Consider the following 27,532-nt stretch of genomic DNA (forward strand, 5'->3'; position numbering starts at 1 on the left):
AGCTTGAATAAAAGCAATAAAGAAAATCACAGGAAAAAACAATATGCCACGTCTGTCAAGAGAGCAGCGCCTTCATGCAATCGGCATGTTGGAGGCTGGACTAGGGCAGCGTACTGTGGCTCGCCGTCTTGGGTGATCACAGCAAGCAATTTTAAACCTGGCGAGACAGTATAACCAGACACACTCTGTCAATGACAGGCCACGAACTGGGAGACCAAGAGTCACAACACCTGCCCAAGATTGACGGATCATTTTGCAGCATCTTTGTGAAGTCAATTGTTAATCAGCACAATAAAGTCACTGCACCTGCTCTAAAACAGAGTTTGTAATTTTTCGATCACATCTAGTGAATTTTATCCAAATATAAGCGATACATTTCTTTTGATGCTCTCTCTCTCTATATATCTATATCTATATATAGATATATATATAGATATATATATATAGATATATATAGACACACACACACACACACACACACACACCCGGTACTTTTGCTGTGGATCACACTGTAGGATCACATCAAGACCCTTGAATGCACTTAGTGGCCTACCGAATTCTAATCAGAATTGGGAGTGTGGGTGCTAAAGGTGCCGGTGAGACCAAGACACAGCTCAGCGTTGCCTGTTTATTTATTTGTTATTCAGGTGGGCTGTATAGGATCCGGGGAGTGTGGAAACCACTCTGCAAAACTACTTCTAGCTTCTAATGACTTCTAATGCACAGAGAGTCCTAGAGAGGTGTTTCCTAACAGTACGGGAGGGAAGTGGAGAGTCTGGGGTAAGGCTATCCCACCCGGTCACGCTGCAGTACTCATGTGTACTGTGTTTAAAGGATGACCCTGTGTGCCAACACAATCAAGAGCCTGTAACTCGATGGTGCAGCTCCCCCCCCCCCCCCCCCCCGACACGCAGGAGATCTGAGTGACGCAATTCCAGCATCCCGGGCAGTCAATAGAGGGCAGATCAGGTCTGACAGATGGGTAACGTAATCAAAAAGATCAAGCCTAATTATATATTAATACCAGGCACATTGTGAGCAGTGGTGCGCCTTGGTGTTAGCTTTACACAGCAGGTTATCTTCATAAAGCATTTTTCTGTTTGCGGATTATTTAAGTCGGTTATCTTTACATTTTGGTTCTTTATCGCAGCAAGGAATAGCAATCTATTTTATTGTACTATTTTACCTTTTTAAAAATGCTTTTTTGTACATAAAGAGTCTAAATACACAGATAACGTAATAATTAAAAAAATAAAAAAACACACACACTATTGTAATATAATGTAATCACAGACCCTGATATCGACGTGATACGGTCATCTGAAATTTCTTTGCATCAGATACTTTGGTTTGAATCAGACAGTTTGTATTAGATAGACGTAACATCACATTGATATATTTACAACGTTTCAGCGAGCTAAACAAAAAACAACATGAACAGATTTATACCATGGTTAACCAAAGAGAAAATACAAACACGACCCAGCAAATTCTGGCCATTTTACACAGTATTATCTGTAAGAAAGACAGTGAGGAAGAGCAGCCTAATTCTCTCAGAGGAATAGGACATTATTCTGGATGAGCTGAATCCCTCTTGTGAGCTGCTCTACAGCATATCACGTTTCCTCGAGTGAGTGTGTGTGGATTTGAGAAGCGGGCTGTGGCCAGCACTATAATATTAGATTAGAGTTTAACCCTTCCAGTCCTGGAGGGACCTCACGTTTCCTTGAGTGAGTGTGTGTGGATTTGAGAAGCAGGCTATGGCCAGCACTATAATATTGGATTAGAGTTTAACCCCTTCAGTCCTGGAGGGACCTCAGGGTCCCATTTTATCTTAGTGCCGTTTAGAAGTACTGACTGGACTTTACTAAAATATACAAGCATGTACAAAACACGTACTCATGCATACTCAATAAAGGCGTTCCTTTTTTAATTCTACCATTTAATTTTTGCTTTCTTCAGCTCGACAAATTCAGGACTAAGAGGGTTAAAAGATACAGAATTAATTTGGTTGCACAGAGAATTAACAGCTTCCAGTCTGGGTCTAACCCATTCAGATACAGGGTCTAATAAAACGTCGGGGTGCAATCCTAGTTCGGTACTAAAGTGCTTTTGAAAATGTTCAAAAGAAGCTGGAAGAGAGTTTGTTTGTTCTTTTTAAAAACAATACAACCGACTGTTAAAAGTAAAATCTTTCGTGGTTTGGGAGAAAATTTGGGAGCAATCAAGTTAAAAAGAAGAAAATTATATATCTATAGAGAGAGACAGAAAGAGTAGAAAAAACTATTTTATGAAATTCATGTGTTGCCAAGCTGTTGATATGTTTCCCCAACTACCATTGTAGGCGCCTCCCCGGGGGGGGGGGGGCGGGTCAGGGGGGGTCCTTTGAGATCCTTTTTTGCTGAGAATCTGGTCTCCATTTAAAGTCAATTCACATATATCCAGCCCTTTCAAACATATTCAAAACGCACTCAGGGCACTGCTGACGATCAGCTTCAGAAACCACAAGGGCTCTCGGGAAGGGCTGGCTGATCTGCTCCAGCTGTGTGGAGAGGATGAAATGTGCAGTGTATTGATCTGCAAGGAGGGGGCCCTGCTGGGCTTCCATGTGGGAATTCCAATACAATTCCATAGGATTGACATCGGAATAGCTTATGTTTTCTAGTTATTACACATTTACATTTTTTTTATTATTATTTTTTAAACTGCCTAAGATTCGTCATGAATTCAAGCGGAACACCATAGCATTAGTAACAGCTATTGCAGTGGAATTTATAGGAATTGACTCCATCATTAAGTGTTTGCAAATTATCTATTATTTATTAGGAATGTGTGTGCTGTAAATTACTTTGCACCGTCATGGGCATTTTTGTTTTTAATTCAAATAATGACTAAAAAACACATTCCCACTGTCTAGGTTTGACACAGTAACACAGAGCAGGACATATCTGCAGTCTGAAAACCACAGTGTGAATTCTCAGCAGGGCACTGAATATTCTCAAGGTCAGTGTCCTGAGCATTACAAATCTGATTAGGCTGGAGGCGGAGCCGAGCTCCAGCTACGCAGGTAAAATATTTAAAATCAGGAGACCAACCCTGATCCTTGACAGCCATCAACAGTCCAGGTTTTTGATCCAACCAGGTCCTAAAAAGACAGAATTGTATTTTTAAAAACGGGTACTGTAGCCCGGGTGTGCACAGAATAATGAATTGCCACAGACTAAAGATCTAAAGTCTTGGTGTCCGGGCAGAAGCTACCGTTCACGTGCACTGGAAAGCATAGCAGGGTGTAAAATGCAGATTTATGACCTGGTTGGAATTTAAAAAAAAAAAAAAAAAGTTGATGGCTTCCATTTATTTGTAACCCACAACACTCTTGCGTAATTGCAAGGTATTTCTGACTGCTCTTCTATGACTTTCAGACTTTGTTCATGCTTAAATCTGAATTGAGAAAGAGGAACAGAATATACACAAAGACACACACACACACACTCAAAGAAATACTACTGGAGGGGCGAAGAATCTCTCAAACAGTTTGACTGAAGTGGATTGAAACGGTACAAAACATTCCCATTCACTTAACACTTCCAGCAGCAGGCCTCTCAAATAAAGTCTTTCATATAAATTAAGACTTAAACGCTTTGGCTAGCGTCTTAATAAACGCTTTGGCTAGCGTCCTCATAAATGCTTTGGCTAGCGTCCTCATAAATGCTTTGGCTAGCGTCCTCATAAATGCTTTGGCTAGTGCCATGATTAATGCAATACTGACAAAGACACTAACCAAAAGGTTTGCCTTGCTTGAGTCCTCTAAGTTCTACCTTACGGCTAAATTCTCTCAGATAAAAGTGGAAGACATTCTCAGCATGCCATCTGTGTTTTTCATTGAAGAGCCCGCCCTTACCTCCATGTCCTCCCGATGAGACCTGTCTCTGTCATCAAAGTCTCGAGTCCTTCTCCTCTGCTCCTCGAAGGCCTGCTGCACTACAGTATCCTCTTGCTGTTCAGACACAAGGGGCAGAGCACGTTGCTTTTTAGACAAAACATCAGTTCTGCGTGAAGGACTCCAAAACATCAGAAATCTTTACTTTAACGTATTTCCATTTTTAAAAAAAGAAAATGCCTTTACTTGTTTTTACAAAATGCATCCTGAATATTGTTAAGAAAAGTGTCTTGATTTTGAATAGCTACTCTAGTTGGTAACTACTTTTTTTTTTTATAGGACTTTGCAATGGAAACAAACTCTTCATTGTTTGTGGTGGAAAAAGCAGTTCACCAACAAGCCTGGGGCTAGTTTCACAAAGCAGTTCACCAACAAGCCTGGGGCTAGTTTCACAAAGCAGTTCACCAACAAGCCTGGGGGCTAGTTTCACAAAGCAGTTCACCAACAAGCCTGGGGCTAGTTTCACAAAGCAGTTCACCAACAAGCCTGGGGCTAGTTTCACAAAGCAGTTCACCAACAAGCCTGGGGGCTAGTTTCACAAAGCAGTTCACCAACAAGCCTGGGGCTAGTTTCACAAAGCAGTTCACCAACAAGCCTGGGGCTAGTTTCACAAAGCAGTTCACCAACAAGCCTGGGGCTAGTTTCACAAAGCAGTTCTAGGTAGCAGTCTTCAGCGTTCAATCACAAGATATTGTTTTTTGAAACAGGTACAAACAAGACAGCTAGGTAGCAAGCTAGCAGTCTGCTAAGTGCTAACAGTGCTTTGTGAAACTGGCCCCTGATCTTCAGTGTGTTGAGAAGCATCGGTTAATCACAGCGTACAAACTGCCTGCAGCAAACCCTCCCTCTGTGCAGATACCAGGAGTGGAGGCATGGCTCTTAAGAGACCCAGATTCTTCAAGTTCCACCCACAGCAGCTAATCATGAGGTTAGAAGTTGAGAAGAAATAAGGGTTGGAGAGGGGCTCCTTATATTTACTGTTGGTAATCCCTCACATTCTCAAGGAAAATTTGTATGTTAGCTTTTCATTTATTTATTTAACGGGGGGGAAAAGGTTTACACGAGTACTCAAATTACATGGAAAGACACATTAAAACTACATAAAAAATGCATTACACCACATTAAAAGATGTATTTTTGTATTCCAGAGGTTCACAATAATTGAGACACAATGCAGCCACTGTTACTGCTTGCATAGCCTTTATAATGATGCACACATTAAAAGCAGAATGGGTGTATTTTACTCTATGCTTGCCAACACAGATGTTAAACAGATTGTGATCTTCAAAGTAGAATGTCCTAACCAAGTTTTGTCACAAAGTTCTCTAGAGGAGCCCGAGACATCCATCCCACCTTTATATTCCCTCTCTCTCTCAGGAACTAAAAGAATGTCTGTAGCATGTTTCATGTGTGTTTGAAAGTGTTCAGTGGCCAGCTCTAATCAAGCTGACGGTGTTTCTCACGCACTCTTCGGGTCTATCATACAAACCGTGAAAAGAAAGTACACTCAACTTGATTAGTCATTAAATCTATATAACAAACAGACGAAAAGCTGACATTAACATATTACATTTGTTTTTTGTTTTGTTTTTTTGTTTTTTTTTAAAAATCGAACCTGCTGTGGTTTAAACGTTTCAAATGCTTTGTGGGACGAGATCTCAGTGAGATTGTAAGTGTAGTTGCTTCTGGTAGGTTCCAATGGGGATGCGACTTCCCTCTGTAGTATCACCTTACCTGTGCTCTTTCTTCATCAAACTCTAGGACGCCCATACCATCCAGTCTCTGCAGGTCGATCCAGCCCTTCCAGAACACACACACCCCGTTCAGGATCATGGGGGCCTTGAGATGAACCTACAACACACACCAACACCAAACATGCCGTCCGTGAACCAGTCAGAAATCGAGAAGCCACGTATTAAATAAAATAAATGTAGCGCAGTTTAAAAGTTCCTTTTTGACTTCTATAACTTAATTTCGCATTCTTCAGCACCGACAAAAAAATTCAGCACTGAATGGGTTAAAGAGAAAACATTGTAACCCTTTGTTGCCCAGTGTCCAATATTAAACTTTGAGAAAATAGGGATGGGAACATGGGAACATACCCAGGACAGTAAAGGGTTAAAGAGGACCCCCACCCTCCCACCCAGCTCCAACAACTGAAACAAAGGACAGACAGACGTAGTTTTTACACTTCTTTCACTTAACCCGCGTAAGGTTTAAATCTGAATAGCGACTCTAATTAGTACAAGAGACGAACTTCTTAAATACTGAAGTGGATAATTGGGAACAGAAGGAGCCTATAAACACTGCACATATTCATGGAAAGAAACTGATTGGCCTCTAATTAATAAAGATATACATTTCCAGCACAGAATTGTAATTACAGGGCATTCCTCACTGAAACACTAAGCAGCAGACGGCAGCTGCATCATTCGTTTCTACTTGGAATGCAAGAGTTCAAAGTGCGAATCCAATGCAAGCTTTTTGCTATCTGGTTTTATTTCATGTTTACTATTGACTTTATATACAATAAGTAAAAATGTGTCAAACATGAAGTGATGTGGAAAACATGGATTCCTGTACATTAACCCCACTCAGAGTAAGAGACCGGAGGGCACAGACATGGAAATGAAAAGGACAAATACACAACTGAAGTCTGGATACAGACTTCGGGGTTATTCCAGGAGAAGGGGTATGCTTTCCTCAAGGTAAAATAAGAGCAGTAACATAGTCCTCTTCGGAGCACATTTTACTGACACACCATACGCTACTATACTGTATATATTTGCCCCTCTCCCGTGCATTCAATTGTAAGTCTGCGTGTATTTCTAATGAGTTTATTAAAACAGCTGACAACAACAACGACAACAACAGCTAATGCATGTTTTCTAACTTGACAAGTATTTGTTTGGGAAGGAGCCACTAAATAATACATAGCAGTTGAATTCCAAAATAAAGTAAAAAAAAAAAACACAACACACTGCACTTTGCTTTCATTGTGTAACTGCTATTTGTATCCACAACTGAAACACAGTTCAAACAAAACAAAAAAGCAAGCTCCAACACAATGTCAGTTGAATATTGAAAGCCTGCGAGTGGTTGTTGCAGGCCTGCGGTGATTCTAATGCTGGCTGTGCTGGTGGAGGTGGTGTCGTCCTGGACTGAGTCCCTCAATGGTTTACACAGCACACACCGGCTAGCCCAGGCACAGGCCATGCTGCAGACGCTGAGGAGACCTTATGAGAAAGAGGGAAATGACAGGGTGGCTCTCCTACAACTTTCCCACAGTAAAAGCATCTAGCAAAGTGTGCTGAAGCACAGCAAAAGCATGGCAAACTACAGGTAAGCATGGTAAAGTTCACAGAGGTACGGATAGACAAAAGCAAATTAAACTTGGCAAACTATGCATAGTATAACCATGGGAAAACTGCAAAATTCCTGTGGCAATTTTCTGTGGTAAACTTTTAAAAGGGGGGTGGGGGTGGGCAGAGAGCATCTTTCCAGTTAAAGCACATAACTTTTTTTCCCAATGCAAAAGGACCTCCTTTTAAAAACAAGAAATAAAATCATTTGAACAGTATCGCGCTACCAAGAAACTCCTACGCAAGACCACAAGACAAGTTTGAGAAGGAGAAGAGGCCATTCAGCCATCAAGGGTTGTCCCGTTCTTAGCACGCCATTTCTGCCTACCTTGGGGATCACAATAAGAATTTCTCAGCAGCATCTGGAACAAGGTCTGTGAAAGGACTTTTCTTTGCTTTCCATTTTTACCTGAAGGAGAGACTTTTGTGGTCTCGAAAGACAGCGCATGTATTTTTAATACACCTTTTAGCAAATTTAGCTGATCCTATCAAAGGGAGGACCTTGTTCATACAGCCTCAACCTTCCCTGTGTAGCCAGCCTGCAATCTAAAATACTTTCCAGATCTGAGCTGAAAATATGCAAAGCATTTATAGAAACCAAATTAAAACAGAAGCAACATGTGCTGCGAGTAAGGCTACGATTTTGGCACGGTCATTTTTAGTACATTTCATGGACGAGGTGCGGCAAAAAATCAAGAATTAACCGAAAAGGTCACCAACTAATGTAGTTCTAGCTACATCAACATACACAAGAGCTTTTAAGTAGTACACCAAATTCAATAATGTAAAGACTACTGCTTTTGACTACAGACGAGTTTAAACTTGAGAACAAAAAACTTTCAGTACATACTTCAGACTCCGACATCATTTCTGGTCGGAGTCGAGAGTCTCCGACCCTGTGGGAAAAATCGGAATTACGTCACTTGTGACAGTCTTTTTTAAGGCGTAAAGCCTTAACAGATCATCAAACCTTTCATCTGTCATTCTAAAATATCTAAATGATCTCTCACTGTCACATGCCTGCATCTCTCTGAATAATGTTTGAAATTCTCCCTTTCGGGTTCTCTGTTGGTTGAGAGGACGGATGTAACAACGACGTCGCTTTTGATTTTTCTAATCATCTTGTATCGAGGTATGAACTCAGCACATCTACTTAAACGTATTCGATTTTCGCGAATGCAGCCTGTATTTAAAGTATGAACTTTTATTTTTAAAAGCTATTATAGAATATTCTCTCTGTGACCTAGCTCCTGTTTAGAATCACAGAATCCAGACAACCAGATGTTTATTAAAAAAAAAAATAAAAAAAAACTTGTTACAGTGTTTCAATCTTCTCCTCAGGGCAAGGTGCCATTCATAACAAGCCTCCTTCCCACAACACCCCTCTGGTAGACAAACATCCCTGCTAGAATAGGCCCCGCTACCAATTTGACACGGGCCCCGCGCCAGTGTCTGTGGGATCTGGAGACGAATTCGGAGGGGACAGCAAAACAGAGAAGAGGCGAGATAGGATTTCAGCTGCTGAAAAATTGCCTTGGATTGAGGCCTATTCATCTCTCCCTGGCAGAAACGAGAGGGATAATTTGTGCTTGTGCTTGCTCAGTGAGACTTGTGGATAACCACATTTTAGAGTATTTTAGAGAAGAGATTGCTGTGCTGCAACGGGGGAAGAGAGCAAGAGACACTGGGACTATTCAACAAAGTCTTCGATTTCTCCTTCCTCCCCATCCACCATCTCCCAAGTATTACTTTGCAATTGCAGACCGACTTGCAGAGACACTGAAAGCGGTATCTGTTTATCGAGAGAAAGCCTGGCATTCATGTCTCACAGCGCAGGGAAGGCCCTACTCAAGACAGGCTCTACTGGAGCTACTCTACACCTACTGGACAGCTGCCAAGACCTCCAGGATGTCAGCTGAGCAGCCAAGGTGCCCAATTACAGAATACTAGCAGCACCCCCTCCTCCCCGTTGGGCTTTTGCATCTCGTGCGTAGAAAGCTGTGGTTGTGAAAGTGATCTTATTTTATATAGCAAGTCATTTCAATGTGGTCATTTTCACAAGACATTCGTGCTCAGCCACATGTGTGTAAAACAACGTGCTGGCAGCAGCTTTAATGAGATTGAAACTAAACAACATCTGCCACTGCAGAGATTTCACACGAGCTGCGGACAGGATGGGCTCAGGCTTTTAAGAGAAAAACAAAACCGAAAAACTAAAATAAATAAATAATTAAAAGAACTGAAACCCCACGTGACTCAGCCCCCCTTGATCTCCGCTACGTGTCAGTCAGTCATTTGCTTTTGATTTAGAATTTAAAAAAATCAGACAGTTTGTAGCATGACAGAGACAAACAGTGTCAGTTTCACTTCAATAGGTGAAGTAATAGAGAAGAAGTGAAACCGACACAATGGGTACAACTCTGGATATAAAAAGTTTCACTCGGCTCTTTGTTCTTTTGACACTTGTGGTACAGAGATCAGTTGAATTATATCAGAACGCAGGGATGGGAATAAGACTTCCATTGCACAGCAGTTTGATCTACTGCTGGTTTTACTAGTTGTCTAATAATGAGACACCTGAGCTTGATATACTGTGGCTAATCAATCTCGTAGGAAAACCTGGAATATGTGAAGCTATAAAAGCAATAGGAGTCTTATTTCCATCCCTGAGTTGTAACAGCACTGTCGCAGTGCTACAAACCAAGGTCTAGAGCAGGGGTGGGCAAACCTGGTCCTGGGGGGCCGCTGTCCCTCCTGGTTTTTGTTCCATCTGTACCCTAAATTAATTAATTGGACCAATTAAGCTTCTACTAAGCACTTAATTGGTCAAAATAACTAAGTAATTTAGGGTACAGATGGAACAAAAACCAGGAGGGACAGCGGCCCCCCAGGACCAGGTTTGCCCACCCCTGCTCTAGACCTTGGTTTGTAGCACTGCGACAGTGCTGTTACAACTCAGGGATGGAAATAAGACTATAGCATCACACTGGCTACAGAGCTAGCCAGTTACTATAGCGCTGTCCACTGGAGACATCTGGCTAACTAACACTTGTTAATCGCAGTCTCGTATTGCTTTATAGATAACAGTGTTCATCAGTTTGTAAGCAGCCGATTAGAAGAAAGATCCCTGTCCATTTCACTGGATTCCCAACTCCTTTATCATTTTGGAGAATATACATTATATTTGTTCTGGAGACACGGTGGTGGCACACTTCCTTGTTGCAGTTTTAAGAAATGCAGTAAAAGAGCTAAAGCAGCAGCTTTGCATTACACAAGGGTCTGCACAGTACATCACAGTACCTGGGTGTAAACAGCCACTGCAATAACACGATCCCCGCAGTACGCGACAGGAATGCAGGCAAGACTCAACTCGGCTGGAACTGAATTTGCTAGACTCTCTCTTGTAATACCACCCTGCTTTATTTATTGATCCAGAGCTTGTCAAAGAAATTGCACCAAAGCTGGGTTTTCAAGAGGAATGTGTTTCGATTGTTTTACCCTTGGGAAAAAAAATATATATATATATATAATTTATATATATATATATATAAAAAAAAATTAGAATTTTTTTTTTCAAATAAAATAAAACATACAACTGGATCCTGTTACTACTGTACTCAAAATAAAAATAAATACATTCTTTCCGAGGGACTCCCACCGCACAGCTCCTGTTGAAAGTGTGTGCCGCGTGAGCCTCCCTGCTAAATCACCAAGCTCCTAATAACCTGGGGCGAGTTTCACTAAGCAGTCTGCTAAATCCAATTCACTTCCATAAAAAAAATTAAGAAAATAACCCATTGCTCCTTTATTCATATAGACTTGCGCATTTCTACTAAAGTTTGGCAGTGCTTTGTGAAACTGGTCTGCATATGTTTCTACATGTTCAATGACATTCAAACCATGTTCCCTCATCAAACACTCTGTTCCAAAAATATCAAACATAAATATTTGTATTATCATGCAGTCCCAATTTAGGATTTGCACACTGGTTTATTTGATATTCCTTTAACTGGACTAGGTGTCTTTTTTCATTGCTCTCATGTATTTATTTATTTGATATATATATATATTTTTTTTTATTACACCAGGCATCAGACGGGAGCCCCATTTAAAACTCACAGCTTTGGTCTTCCTGTGCTAGATCAGTCAGAGCAGCACAAACATCACCTGACTGCTTGCTTGCTTGCTTTTCCTCTGCAAGCCCCACAAGTCTGTGCTGTGGTATTGACACTGAAACACTGCAGGACAAGGTGATCATTCCAGCCCAGCTGTTGCCAGTGAGGCTCCACGGTTGCACAGCGCAGCCTGCGGGCTCAGAGGGGCAGGCCGGGCACAGAATTGGCCATGCTGGTACAATTTCCTGCATCCGCGTAACAGAAGAGAGAGCTTTCAACTCAAGCGGGAAGGACAAACGACTACAGAAACCGTTAAACCACAGGCTTCCTTCTTTGCAGTGAAAGCAGCCTCGCTCCCCTCCCTCCCACAAGCCCCGAGTTCACAGAACGCAACCTCTGTTGCAACCACGATCTTCAACTTGAACTGTTACTGGTACTGATTATATATCTGTATGATACAATCGCAACGCTGGATCCTGGTGTGGACATGCTATAAAGCAACCCTGGAGCTCTTTGGCAAGGTGGGCTGATAAATGTTGCACTCTACTGTATGACAATATGGTGAACTACAGCATGTGCGCAACACTGCCCCACCAAATGGTCCGAATCCAGGCCTGCACCTCTAAGTAGATATGCAAGAGTTAAGTGATTATTGATCACCATGGCTTTAGATTTGGATGATGCAGGACGGTGAGGATGATTAATACGTTATCACCGTCATGTGATCTACTGTTTTAGGCACAGCTGATCAATGAAGACATTGTAGTACAACTGCAAAGCACTTTTGTTCTTTAGAAAACAACTGAACAAAGGATAGCAAATCCATTCGGTTTGGCTGTGCTGCGCATGTTGTTCACATCCTCAGAGGCTCTCTCTGTATATGAGAGTTTGGCAAAAGCAAAGTGTAACTGGGCTGTTTCATTTCCTCTGTGTGTAACCCCTTGTAAAGGGATCTGCTGCATCAGCCTCCCACGCGCTTGTGAATCAGCAGACTGTGACACCAGACACCACAATCCCCATGGTGACAGACACAGGACCCCCACACGAGCAGTCTCCCTGGAGGAAGGTTGTATTATTCAACATGTTCTTAAAGCAATGCTGTGCTCCACCACATTCCAGCCGTATCGGATCAGCACTGACTCATCTGCCCTGACTGAGCACTGTGACTATGACCATTCTTCCACACACACACACACACACACACAAACACACTCGTGTCTGCCTGCTACAATGACTCCAGCTATCCCTGACCATGCCTCCCACCCGTCCCTGAATCAGCAGCTGTGCACAATGCAATCCACACGCTGGTCAGCAGAACGCCTGCACGAGGGGGTGGGGGTGGTGAGCTTAAAATAGGCTAAACACTCCTGAAGGTTTACAATATAGCTTAAAATAGGCTTAATACTCCTGAAGGTTTACAATATAGCTTAAAATAGGCTAAACACTCCTGAAGGTTTACAATATAGCTTAAAATAGGCTAAACACTCCTGAAGGTTTACAATATAGCTTAAAATAGGCTAAACACTCCTGAAGGTTTACAATATAGCTTAAAATAGGCTAAACACTCCTGAAGGTTTACAATATAGCTTAAAATAGGCTAAACACTCCTGAAGGTTTACAGTATAGCTTAAAATAGGCTAAACACTCCTGAAGGTTTACAATATAGCTTAAAATAGGCTAAACACTCCTGAAGGTTTACAATATAGCTTAAAATAGGCTAAACACTCCTGAAGGTTTACAATATAGCTTAAAATAGGCTAAACACTCCTGAAGGTTTACAATTTCCTGTTTGCCGACTCCTACTGGATGGGAATTGTTCAGATCAAAGGAATTTTTAAGTGAGTGATTCATCTATGCAATTATCCCCTTTACTGCACTCGGGAATCAGGGATCTTTCTTTCCCCACCCAAACCTGGGACACCTTGCCATTTGTCTTCTGTTCATGCTCTAGTACTGCTCTCCTAAACAGCCTGCAATAGGCAACAGAAAGCAGCAAGTCTGATCGCAGTTCTCTGAACAGCAGGGAATATCAGCACCCTATGTAGCCGAAAGTCATAGTAAAGATATTTAAACGGGTTGAACTAAAAGCGTTATGTAATCTTAAAGCATTCTAGAAGCTTTGTGATATCCATTCTCTATAATAAGTAAGGCTTTTGCTTAAGCTTCTTCTGCAGATCCCAAACTATCAGATCTCTCCGATATTTTTTTGTGTTAAAGCCAAACCTACAGTATAGAAATACACACAGTTTGGGGATCAGGATTTAAAAAGAAACACACATAAAATCCTCCTGTTCCAAGAATGTTAAAGCAGTGCCGATTATATAATCCAGCACACCAGGAAGGGGTTTCCAAGCTTTTCACTGCAAAACTAAAAACATACTTTCAAGTAAAGAAACAACTTAACAGGCAGCTTCCACAGGCCCACCAATTATCATGAGACTGCCCTACCTGAGACAACACTATGTAGTCAAACACATTAGTAAATATACTGTAGACTAGACTAGCCTACTGCCAGCCTGAACCAGCCTAATGACGGCTGCAGGGGAACTCTTCTATTACTTGAGCCAAGTTGTTTTGTTGCAACATTAAAATACTGTAGTTGTATTCGTTTCAGAACCTGTGGGTGATGACAGGAGATCTACTAATTTATTCAATCAAATCAGGCGGATTGGACAGTAAGTTTTTTCTTTTTTTTTTTTTACTTTTAACAAGATTAACAGCCGCCTTTGGCTTATTATCTTTCTTTCCTGGTAATTACAGCACAGGTGAGCGGAAACAGACTTGTTTAATCAAAGGGCGGCTTTCAGGCTCTCCTGGCTGCTATTGTCCACCCTGCTGCAGAGCACCTGGCGTGACACAAAGGAAATGAAGCGTCTCGTGTGCGGAGCACAGCCCTTAATCAACCATAAACACATCACTCGCTTAGTTTGCCTTCATAGAGTCATCCTGACGATAAAGGTGGCTGGCGGTAACGGAGAACAACATGAAATGAACGCTCGAGGTAGACATTACAATGCTAAGACACTTCAGCTTCTACACTGAAAAGCCTCAGTAACACGATACTGATCTTGTCACAAAACCAGCTAATGATCAGCGGTTTAAATGCTTTAGTAGAGATACTCCACCACCCCCCACAAAGCATGACAGAGTCAGCAACTGGAACTTTGTTTAATTTATTTTTTTTGGTTAGTACAAAATTGATTGGACAATTTCTGTCTGCACAAGGCCAAAGCCCCCACTCCAAATACGCCCAATGAATATTTGAAAATAGTACACTAGAAATCAATTCCGATGCAGTTTGTAGTTTTACAGCCCGGAGGCGGACTGCACTGGTTAAACAGAAACCGGTTCTCAGCTGAGAGTTTAACAGCGATTCTGTGCTGTTGAGAGGAGACACTGGATATGCCATGCAAATCGAACATTTTTAATTGCACAATATTGTTAGTTTCTAACCCTGCATTATGATGTATACTGACAGACCTGGTTAGTATTTTCTAAGCAAAGAAACCCTAAATAAGCAAATAACGTTTTAACATCGCAAAGACTCAACTACAAAGTAAGAAAAATTAAAAAAAGAAGAAAAACCACGTACACACCAAAGTATATATTGACATTAGGGCTGTCACTCGATTCAGATTCTTGATTGGTTAATTTATGGGCATTAGTTGATTAACAGATAGATTAATCCGTGCACATTTTTAATAAAGGTAACGATCTCACAGCGGCTGTCCTGCATGTAATACTAAAAAAATCAATAAAAAAACAAGCCAATGGGAATTTGGTCTTTTTAAAAGCATTTATATTATTTTTTATCTTAGTAAAAATCTCTCTTTGTATTTTTACTGTGCTAGTGACATACACCTGTGCTGGCCCTGTGGGCACAAACTGAATAAACTAAACCTTTTTTTTACATTATATTATATTCAAAGAACAAATACTACTACCACTAATAATAATAAATCTAGCGATCAAATGCACAGATTCCAATACATGGTTAGAGTAACACTACTGTTCAGGGATCAGTGCCACAAACATATATATATATATATATTTAAACCAAATGATTTATGTAAAAGTGTACTGGTAAATTAAAGCCTATACATAAATTATTTACACATGTGTTCTCTGAATTAATATTGAAAGAAAAACTTCCTTTTAAAATCGTGTTATACATCTTCATAGGGATGTAAAGGCTAAATAAATGCCCGTCGCCATCTGCAGCGTTCTGTTTATTATCGATGTTTGATTTTTACTGTCATCAGTAACTCCATCCACAGTAATTTCTGAATGTTTTCATTTCAAATTGCGAAGCACTAAACTTGTTTTTGTGGTATGACAACTTTGTTTGGCATAGTTATTTACATACCACGGTTCTCTCGTCCGATTCCTCAAAATACTTCCAAAGTGACTTCCTATTAAAAATATATAGCAAACATCAGAAAAAAAACACTTGTCACTAACTTTCTTACCCCATGGACTGGATGCCATACCACGCCTACTACAGCATGAAAACAAAGTGCACCAATGAAGCGCCAGATCGCCCAAGAATAACACCCGCCCCAGTGTCAATCTTTCTGTTGCACCAATTAGAAAAGCTACTTGGAGGCAATTGCCAAACCTCTTCCTTTTTATAATATCTGCCCTTACTGTGGCACTAGAGCAGACAGATACGTGACAGACTCACTATTCCATATGAGGTTAAATTACTAAAATTAATACATTAAAAAGTACGAGTTTGGTGAAATTTGTCACGTGACCGGTTATATGTCTAGCATATTATTCAACGTTTAACCACTTCTTTAGAGCTGATGCATTTAAATTTTCCATCTCTACTTTCTGTATATTTAATGGATACAGTACAATGGCTATTTGTAAACTGATCTGCACAAAACACAGGTGAATATTTACATACTGTGTATGTAAACTGGTGCTGTATTTGAACGGGTCATGTTACTTTAGCAGGTATATACTGTACAATAATTTACTTTACACATAGATGTCATTCTCCCCTATGGGGAATACTGAAACTGCTGCCTTGAACAATAACACTAGCAAATGAGTCTCAATCAAAGAAAGAGAGTAATAGGAGCTGCATTTTCTGCTTGCTTCAGATCTCATTTTACAATCAATCTGACTGTGGGCTCCACGTCATCCTGGATATTGATCTGGCTGTTCGGGGGGTTTAGCATTAAGAAATGTCATTTTCTCAGCTCCGTCCCAAAAAAAGAAAACAAAAATCTATATAAAAAAAATAAATAAAAAAAAATCAATATAAAACGCTGCCATCAGGATCGTAATCTAGAAGATGAGCAAACCTGTCCACTCAGCAGAGACAAAACACATGTGTTTTGTAACAGTGTTGCATTGCTGATGAAAAATGGGGCTGTAAATACACTCCACTATATCCCTGTAACACCCGAGATCATGGATCAGTGATACAGTCCATAACACGCTATCGTTTATTCTATTAAGCGCTATGTGATTATCCTTGATGCTATATTATTAGAAATAATACCAGTGTATGGCAACACAAATGTTTTGCTACAACATGTAATGTAATGTAAAGGCTATACATTTTATTAGAGCGCACACACACACACGGGTACCGCTTTAATTTAGGGATCCGTTATAAGCTGTTATCTGCAATCTATAAACATGTTAAACCTACTACAATTACAAGAGGCAATGCCGGATAGAAATCATGTTATAGTCATGTATGTGAGGTACATACATCATCTTACAAATCCCTAAACTACACGTATGTTACCAACATACTGCGTGTCTCCCTGTGCAGAGTACTTCTATACAGTATAATGGTACTGGCACCAAGAATGGCAAGAGATCTAGTTTGACAGCTGCAATACTTAAACAGCGTCAACTCCATTTGTGAATGGACTCCCAGGGGAGAAATGGCACTTTACAAGTGCAACAAATTCAGCATTATTCACCTGACTCACCTGTCCTTGCTCTCGCATTATTAAAAACCATCTAGAGAGTATTCCCACAGGCCTGCTGTGTTATTTACCAGTGATTCAATAGAGGCATGGGACTGAGGCAATAGTAAAGTGTTCTTCCATATACCGGCCGATTTAAAAACTGATTCTACCATCTCCTGACACATCTAGGAATCTGACTGGCTTCAGAAGGCATGCGTACATTTTACTTGCACATATAATACAACTCACTTCATGGCACCCCTATACATTGTGAAATATAGATCACTCTCAACATGCCTCAGTGACATTCCCATGGTTCCTGGCTAGGGATGGAAATAAAGACTCCTATTGCACAGCAGTTTCACTACGAGCTTGATTAGCCACAGAGTATAGATAACAAGCTCAGGTGTGTCTTATTAAACTTATACTGAAACCAGAAACGGATCAAAACGCTATGCAATGGGGGTCTTATCCCTGCTTGGCTGGTACGCTGTTTAAAAAGGAGGGGGTGAGGAAAGTGGGTATCATTTAGATTCAGATGGATTTCAACACCCACAGCTTTTGTAAATTATATTTTAAAAAATTGGAAATATATCCCTGTCAGTCGCAATTTTTTATTAACATTTTTTGAAATTTTAAAAAACATTTTGTGTGAACTCTATGGATTTGAAGCCGGACATAATTTTGAAAAAAAAACACATATATTCATGATGAAATACATACATAGATAGGAAATTTGACATGGTACAATTATACACGTAGTGACTGAAGGGGATACACAGTAAACCAGTTTCATAACGAAAATGTCAGTAAGAACTCTGCAAGCAAGCACAAGATAAACACATGAAGAAGCATGATCAGAACGCAACAGTGGAATAAATATAGAGCCTGTTCAGATTCCTGTAACAGGCTCACATATGGAACTCACAGAATGAAAACAGAGCCCATTACTGTAAATGGGACACGCTCCCTGCAATTAACATAAGCCAAACCATTTATCCCAGCCAAAACAGGCATTTAGATCCCTATTACCCAACATAATCCCCTGTCACCACTTAACTACTTTTTATGCTACCAATTTAACACTCAGACTGGAGTCGGGCTGTATTTTCAGAGCACACACTAGCCATTAAAGCTGCTCAGGTCTTCTGTTAAAGTTAGGGTTACTTATGAATGTTACACATTTCAGTTTTCAGAAAAGTGTATTGGAAATATGTTATATCAAGAAAAAGAGATTGTGGGTTATCAAGTCCAGATCAACCCTCAAGTAATCAAAGTTTAACTATTAGCAACTCAGCAAAAAGACAGCCGTACTATAACTAATCAAACAGTTTCAGTGTCTTCTATGAAAAAAAATAAATAAATAAAAACTATAGAAAAGTTACACAATGATGATATAGGGGCATAGGCATGACTGCACCACGTTGTGTAGAGTGGAGTTATTGTTCCTAAATCACGCCAGCACTCCCCTGGTGTTCACACTTATTTTTGACACCTCTTAAATTCCTGGCGGTCACTAATCATACTGCAGATCAGTAACTGACTGAATCTCACATATACTTAGAAATGACCCTGACTGATTACTTTGCGTGAGGTGCAATAATGACAACCACAGATACTACTCATTACAAAGCTGTCTGCACCGGGCAGCTTCTGAATCCATCATCACCACCACCTATTTTTTATTTTATTTATTTTAATTTTAGTAGTCGCCAATTATTTTATTATTTTCTCCCAATTTAGAATGTCCAATTATTTTTAGGCTCAGCTCACCCCAACCACCCCTGCACTGTCTCGGGAGGGGCGAAGATGAACTTGGCTTCTGAAGCGTGTGCCATCAGTTGCCCCCTTCTTTACACGCTGCAGGCTCACCCTGCAGCCACCTCAGAGCTACAGCGTCGGTGGACAATACAGCTCTGGGCAGCTTACAGGCATGCCCGCAGGCGCCCCTGCCAGCCCACAGGGGTCGCTGGTGTGCGGTGAGCCAAGGACACCCTGGACCAGACTGGATCAGAGCCAGCCCTGAACGGAAGGCACCGAGACTGGATCAGAGCTAGTCCTGAACGGGAGGCATGGATAGGGTTAATACAGCTTCTCCAGGAAACCCTACCACTAACGCAGCTGGCCTGCATTAGCCCTTTGTGACACTGTGACCCTATACTTAACTTATACTATTGGGGCACATTTGGAGGCCATTTCTACGCTCCTTTCAGATAATACTAATGTAGACAAAAGCTGCCAAGTTGTTGTGTTCTAAATATAACAGATGGGAAAGAGGAGAGTTGGACATGTTTTCTACAGTTCTTGCAGAGCACACCACATCTCAAGTGAGCATGGTACAAACCAATTTCAACTACTAAACACCAAAGAAGATATGATATTTTTGCTTTACTGAAGTCCATACACACAGACGATTCATTATGAGCACCGCTCCTCCAAAACCATTGTTTTGCAAAAGCTCTCAAGATATACCTAAACATTGTATATGTTGTAGATGTTCAGGTCCAATAAGGGTATACACACGATTGTTTTTTCTTAATTTTTTCAAAAAGTATCAAAAACAGGTTTCCAGAAAGATACTTTTTTTCTATGTATATCTCTCTGTATCTAATATAAAAGTGTGATATATGTTCAGGTGCCGCACTGAATAGAAAATGTTGTTCTTATATACATAAATGCCAAACGTTCACTCCAAATACGATAGGTATTCAAATCTTTTAAAATGTGTCCGCTTGAGAATTCCCCGTTATCATTACCATATGATCCCCTTTAAATGCACCGGTTAATCCATGGACTGCGTTATACTCTGACATTTACAGTAGTAATCTTCTAAATAATTAATAGGCTGAGATAATTGGTTAGCTTCAGGGCAAAGGTCCATTGATTCGTTCTTCAATCCTCCTCCTCCGACTCTGAGCATTTTAACAAGCCGCACTCTGGAAACCCTGGCCAAGTTCTGCTGCTCTCCTGCAGTCAACTACAATCTCGCTCCGAAGAAATAAAAGAAAGAAACTCCCAAGACGCCCTGCTCGTCTGCTGAAGCACCGGATACGTTCATAAACAGAACATTGCACTGGCTGCTGCAGAAGACCTTTATCAGCTACTGGATCCAGGGGTGTGCAGACACTCAGAATTGCCTTTATCAGCTACGGGAAGCCTCAACATCACATACAGTTTTATCCAGGGGTGTGCAGACACTCAGAATTGCCTTTATCGGCAGGTATTGAGTAAACCCATTCATTGATGCCTTGATATCCATTCATTGATGTCTGTTTACGGCTTCGGTATGACAGTAAGGCAGAGCCCCGGATGACAGAAAATATTCTTCCAATCGGCTGTTGAAACACTCAAGTGCATAAGTGCAGTGCCATTGATTGGTACTCAATTTTTTTGAAATCAGCACATCAATGAATGGATTTTTTAATACTTCTTAAAGGCAATTCCGAGTCTGAGTTTCTGCACACCCTTACATTTAAACTAGAGCTGGGATAATTAATCGAGTTACTCGAGTCATGGCGATTATTTTAATACTCGACGATCTTTTTGGTATTCGAGTAATCGCCTTAATATATGCATACGGTATATTAGCAGCTACATTCACGCCAGGTGCGTTCTCAAATAATAATTCCGATCAGCTGTTCACTCGGTCTGATCTAGGCAGGAATACTGAACAACACATCGATATTACTGATTTGGTTGAGAGAGTGAAGGCGATATATTAGTAAAAGATGACAAAAAAAAAAACTTAGGCTATGTAGAAAAAAATGAAGATGAGTTTTTTTGTTTTGTGTTTTAAAAAAAAAAACCACACACATACGTCTTCTGGTATCCTGTGACTATCCCTGTTCTCTCTGTTAGATAAATAAAACCTGTTTGCATCAAATTGCAAGTCAGATGTATTTCTTCAATAATACCCACGCAACACTATTCGAAACATGATTTTGCTAATGTGTCGGTACTTATTTATTGTTATTTTACAAGCAGCAGCATTGTCGCAATATTGTTTAGAACCTCTATCCTCCCGCTAGAACGTAACAAATAAAAAATAATCGAAATTAACAGATTAATCGAAATTATTAATCGTATTCGTGTTGATTATTTAAATAATCGCTCAGCACACCTCTAATTTAAACATTACAGAAAGTTCCCTAAACTGTCAACAAGCATACACTTTGGGGATTGATATAACACATAAAAAAATTGTTGATTTTTCAAAAATGTAATTTGTTAAGCATTATTTTTAAAGATTACTCTTAAAAAATGCATCTCCCAAGATAACCTCACAAAACAGATAAGAGGTTAGAGTCATTTATTCCAAATAGTCATTAACACATTTATTTGTGGTGGTGGTGGGGGGGGGGGGTTAACAACACAAATTGCATTTCTAAAATTAATTAAAAAAAAAAAAGATCTTTTGACAAGTTACAAAATGAAACGCCTCAGTTGTTTAATTCTTGTTTGGTAACTTTATTGTGCATGTTTTTTTTTTTTCTTTTCTGAAAATACTGCGTTAATGACAATTTTGGGAGTACAGGGATTTGAGAATCTAGCCTGGGGATATTGGGTAACATCTATTTAAAAAAAAAATTACCTTGCTGGTCTCCCGGTCGAAATCCACGTATTCTCTGGTTGGCGTTTGCCTCTGTTCCCCGTGCAAGTTTGCAGGAAAAAACTGCAAAGACAGATTGGTTCCTGTCGCCACAAAAGCCTTTTAGAAAAATCAATACAAACAGGATCAGGATCTGGGCTTCACATAAATTATGCAGTCAGTAGTCATTCATTTTTTACATCAGTGTGCGAGCCCTGAGCCAGGCAGCATTAGGCAGAACAAAAAACAAATGCAAAATACAAAGTCATCATTTTCTTTTCAAGTATTAAGTTACAAACATCTGATTTTATTTTACCAACTCTTGCAATTGGCTGCGTGGGACATATGATACTGCATCAAAATCGAGACTTTATTTTAAATGAGTCCTTCTGCCGACATTAATAACAGCAATCTGAAACCCTGGCTGGAACATCTGCAGAAAATGTTAACGTACTTTACAAGTACTCCTCTCTATACGCACACGGCCAGGACTGGACTGGACTGCGCTCTCTGTTCTTACCAGACTGCTTCAGAACAAAGTGTTCTTCTGGGTTAGCTGGGTTTCACATTGCATTGTCAGGGAGGCGGCAAAGCACTGGAAGTGATTACTCATTATATAATTAAGATACTGTATTGTTACTGGCTTGCTCCTATTGGCTGTGATCTGTTCTGTACGAGTATCTTTCTCACCCTAAGACTACATAAAGGAATACCAGCTAATGTCTATATTTATTGTTGAGTTAGCCAACATTATATAAAGATACGATAAGCATGGTGTGTCACTTTGTACACTGCAATGCAGGCACTTTGTAGGGAAGGTATCTACAATAATCTCAATTACATACTGGAGATGACATGAAACACTGCAAATAAAAACAATGCAAACACAAGAAAATACAATGCTAACCCATGAAGTGCCATTGTCCTCATTTGAGGACAGACTGCTTTGTAATGTTTTGGAGCATTTTTAAATGGCATCTGTCTGTTATTTCAATTTTCTTTTTAACTATACTGTTATGATAACACACTCTAATTTTGTTAACTGCAAAAGTCTAAACGTAATGTAGCAAATGACAACTACAGTTTGTGTTCTGATTTTTTCCCCCAAAGATATGAATTTGCACAAGTTTTGATTGGGCTTTTCTCCCTCTGCATGTGTAAAATCTGCATCCTGTATAGATCAGTGTTTTTTTTTTTTTTATGTAGGGACTCTTCTTTAGATACAGAAGATTGTTTGTTACATTGGACGTCTCAAACTTCTATATGAATATTCCAAATGAGCTTGGTATTGAATCATTACAATATTTTGTATCTAAGAGAGAGAGGGATGATCCGCCAAGTGATTATCTGATACAACTTGCCAAACTGATACTATGTAAAAATGATTTTCTATTTGAACAGAATTACTATCTACACATTCAAGGTACAGCTATGGGGTCAACTATGGCACCTAATTATGCTAATCTGTTTATGGGCAAGTCTGAAAACGACTATGTATGGAACAACAACCCTTTTAAACATTAAGTATTATTTTGGGGACGCTATATAGATGGCATTTTCCTCATTTGGCATAGCACAGAAACAAATTTGGATTATTTTGTGGAGTTTCTTAAATTAGAAAATTTACTGTAACAAAGTGTAAGACAACTTAATTTTTTTGAATGTAACTATTTAAAGAGGATGTCAAAATACATACTACCTTATTCAAGAAACCTACAGATAGAAACACATTCCTGCTTGCTAACAGCTGTCATCCTGTTCCACTCAAAAGAGAGCTGCCGTTAAGTATACAGAGTGCGGAGAATTTGTGATACGGAAGAGGATTTTGAAAGGAATGCCAATGAGATGATACAAAGATTTTGTGGTTATCCTGAAAAACAGTTACAATCAGCTTTACTGAAAGTAAAAAAGAGGACAGAAATAATCTTTTAAAACCAAAACCAAAAGAGAGAACATTTTCTGTGGGTTTTGTCTACATTTGGTCTACTTGTACACTATTGTTAGCAAACATTGGCATATTTTGGAACTGGCAGCTTCCTTTCGAAATCCCCCCCCCCCCCCTTTTTTCTTATAAAAGAGGGCGCAACTTGATTTTACTCCTCCAGATCCATTCTTTCCCATTCCCCCTGGCTGTTTTCCATGTCAATGTGCTTTGTGCACAGTAATATATTGAAAACAACAACATTTGCAATTCCAACTTCTGGGAAAAGATTTTCAGTTAAAAAAATCGCATCACATGTAATAGCACACGTTGTTTACTTATGTCCATGTGGTAACAGGTGTGTTGGTAAAACGTCTCGCCAACTGAAAGTTCGTCTTAGCGAGCACAAAAGGTCAATACCACCTAAGGATCAAAAATCTCAGGTTGCTAAACATTTTGATGACTTTAAACACAATATAGATTCCTTAAGATGTGTGGGTATGAAAAAGGATTAGTAGGTAGAAGAGGTGGTGATATTAATAAGAAACTCTTACAACGGGAATCTTTCTGGATACAAACCCTAAACACAATGACACCTGACGGTATGAATGAAGAGTTTGATTGAACTTCCTTTTTGGGTTGACTAATGTGAAATATATAATACACTGACGTTTTGAACCATTGCTGTGATCAATTGTGTTTGTTCCTGAAATGATATGATTGTTAATTGGACACACCAGTATCCAATCATGTAGACAACTATATTAAGAGTGGTGATTGTTTGCTTTCTTTTAAACGTCGAGGACGGCTTTTTGTGAGTCGAAACATGTCTTATTTTTGTTCTCTGTTTTGAAGTAATAAATATGAATTAACTAGAACAACGTTACGTTGTATTTCTTTTTGCGCGGATCAGTACTTTTGCACCACTAGACTTTTTAGTGGAGTTACGCACCAAACACATCCTGATTGAAGCGTTTGAACAAACAGCGTGAGGTAATAACTTTCTGGACATAGTGATTCTTACCATAGTCTTGTCCAATCTTTGTTTCAACTTTTTCCTAAGTAGTAGACATTTGAACAAGAGAGAGAGACTGGCTGACAATGTTTTGCATGCTCATCACACTGATGCACATATAATTAACCCAGATCTGTGTCAATATACCTTCACAAAAACCTGGACACGCTATAATTTACCAGCGATGATGAAAGTGAAAAAAGTGCTAGTAACGGCTATTTCATTTTACCAATGTACTGTACGACACATTCAATATATTTCAAGAGCTTTTAAACAACACGAACCTCAAACTATGAGCCTTGTTCACGCCAACAGTATTCAATATTGTGAGCGCCCCTTTTGTTACAGAATTGTAGGAAGTTACTTAACAGACACGCTACGCGATGAAAACAGCATTCTGTAGTTCCGGGTGTTGTTAGTGACCTATTCATCAAAAACATGAATGCAGCACTGAATAGCAGTAACAAACTCACACACAGGCGCCGCTTGAAGAGGATACTTACTATCTCTGAACGGCCCTCCCGACATGCATTCTGAAACCTAGCTTGCCTCTCTTCGTGTGGGCGATCTCTGAATCCCGTATATTTGATCTGTAATAATAATAATAATAATACAAACATGTATACACAGAACGGTGTTTGAAATATGAATGTTTTATGAATATAATATATTATCATCATATATCAGGCATGTTCGTGGGTAATATAGTGCTTGCCATCAACTTCACTTCAGTTTCACGCACACACATTCCAACCTTCAGACTTCTTATTAAACAGCGTTTCACAAATCAGTCAAGACTTTTTGATTAAGTGGTGCTTGAAAACATACCATGACATATTATAACACACACAATATAAAAGAACGTCTTATTGTCCGTGCATTACTTCACCACCAGTACATTTCCAACACCTGTACACTTAACTAGTTAAAGCAGTGATAGGGCGGTGTACTTTTTGACGGAGTTTTGCTTGTGTGCTTTTGCAGACATGAGTTACACCATTACAATACACTACCAACAAATGTAAGTCAACGATCCCCTATTCTCAGAAAAAAAAGCAGGCTGCATTCATTATTCTGCATTAGTGAAGAACTCTGAACAGAACAGGAAGTTAACTTAACAAAAAAACAGCGATCACCTAGCATGCCTTTTGAATGCAAACCCCGAGAACTATCTTGTTCCCTTCCTTCTCGTGAACACTGGGTCTCTACCCTCCCATTCCCAGTTAACCAGCGGTATGCCCTGCTTGCGTAACCCCCGCATCTCATCCAACTCGCCCCGCTTCCCGATCGAGACGACAGCAATTGGCTCACCTCGCACTCTCTGCTCAATTTTCTGAAGAACTCCTCGTTCTCAAATTTGCTTCTTTGATCGGGGACGACCCGTGGCATCTTCCGTAACCTTTCTTCTGTCGTGTTTAAAAGAAAAAGCAACCGCACTCCTAGCCGAGGATCCGATCTGGCTTTCCCTCGCTCTCCCCTCCGGTTGTGTGCAGGTATTTGCTAGTGTGTGTGTGTGTGTGACTGAGAGAGTGATCTGCACGGCAGTGTATCTCTGCAGCCCTGCTATCCGTGTGTATATTATTATTCGCTAAGGCTCACAACCCTTTCCTTGCAAGCCGTTTAGTAATACGTCACTTTTCGGTCTCCACGTGAGTCTGTTTCCTTCCTTCACTCGTCTTCCCCGGATTTCAGCGTGTGCTCCCGTCTACACAACCAGCGGCTCCGCTTTTCTTAACAGCCTCTCGTCGGCGAAAAAAAGAAAACTCGAACTTATTTCCTGGCTCTTCTATTAACTCCCAACTTCGACTGCCTCACACCCAACACCCCCTCCCCATTCACAACTCTCACATCACGACCCACACACTGCGCAGGCGCGGTGGAGAGGGACCAGCAGAGAACAATGCGCACGCGCGCGTTCAGAGCGCGAGCATTAGCTCTAGAATAAACATGTATACACGTTCTATTCGGATAAACTGTGCATATTGTTGCGGCGCGGCTTTTAATGCAGTCGTACAGTTGCAGCCATTAAAACACCCCATATGCGTATTACATACATACCCCAACATTAACAGAGACTCGGCGTGATGAAACTGCTGCATGAAATCGGGAAGGAATCAAAAGGCAACTTACAGGAATGGGAGAAATGCATTTGCACCCTGGTTTGCTGCTGTCACGTCATTCCAGCGTTTAAAACATTTCTACGTAACCCTGTGTTTGATTTCCTAAAGATCATTAAAGACATAAGCTTAAAATATAACCAGCTGCTAATAACTCAGGGAAGGGACTCACGCTGTGCGCATTCGCGTCAGGATAATGATTGCTGTGTTCTTGACTTGAGGTTTGAGATTGGGTGGGATCTGTGTGGGGGGGGGGGGGGGGGGGGTTGATAGAAGGCGCTGGGGTGGAGACTCGCGAAGTCCACGCAACCCCTAAGGAGGGCTGTTAAAAAAAAAAAATCCTCTTTATATCCTCTATTCATCTGATAATAGGCATTGATAATATTACTACTATAGTATTGGCAGCCAATTCATATTGGGCATGTATTATTATTGCAGTATCGGTTCCTGATTCCTCTAACTGGTGCTCAGTTTATGGTCCTGGCATTTAGTGTCCTGGAAAGGCATATTGAATAAACAACGCCAAATGGTGCATGCC

At 40.3% G+C, this 27,532-nt stretch overlaps 1 protein-coding gene across 4 annotated transcripts in view; it reads right to left on the bottom strand.

Annotated features, from left to right (window-relative positions):
* LOC117425300 (core-binding factor subunit beta-like) overlaps nucleotides 1-26,802 on the bottom strand; it is a 30,333-nt gene extending 3,531 nt beyond the window's left edge. The window contains exons 1-6 of one of the 4 annotated variants that reach the window (XM_034042121.3): nucleotides 26,189-26,797; nucleotides 25,381-25,467; nucleotides 21,945-22,061; nucleotides 5,675-5,791; nucleotides 3,902-3,997; nucleotides 3,096-3,145 (exon numbers count right to left, since the gene is read on the bottom strand). In XM_034042121.3, coding sequence (XP_033898012.1) covers nucleotides 3,096-3,145; nucleotides 3,902-3,997; nucleotides 5,675-5,791; nucleotides 21,945-22,061; nucleotides 25,381-25,467; nucleotides 26,189-26,266 — 545 coding nt within the window. In that variant the 5' untranslated portion in view covers nucleotides 26,267-26,797. Of the gene's footprint in view, nucleotides 1-3,095; nucleotides 3,146-3,901; nucleotides 3,998-5,674; nucleotides 5,792-21,944; nucleotides 22,062-25,380; nucleotides 25,468-26,188 lie in introns of all 4 variants that reach the window. The other 3 variants (XM_058993880.1, XM_034042122.3, XM_058993881.1) reach the window with 3 other exon arrangements.
* Nucleotides 26,803-27,532: the final 730 nt, after the last annotated feature.

The sequence above is a fragment of the Acipenser ruthenus genome, chromosome 20 (assembly GCF_902713425.1).
Source record: "Acipenser ruthenus chromosome 20, fAciRut3.2 maternal haplotype, whole genome shotgun sequence".
In the NCBI taxonomy this organism is placed as follows: Eukaryota; Metazoa; Chordata; class Actinopteri; order Acipenseriformes; family Acipenseridae; genus Acipenser; species Acipenser ruthenus.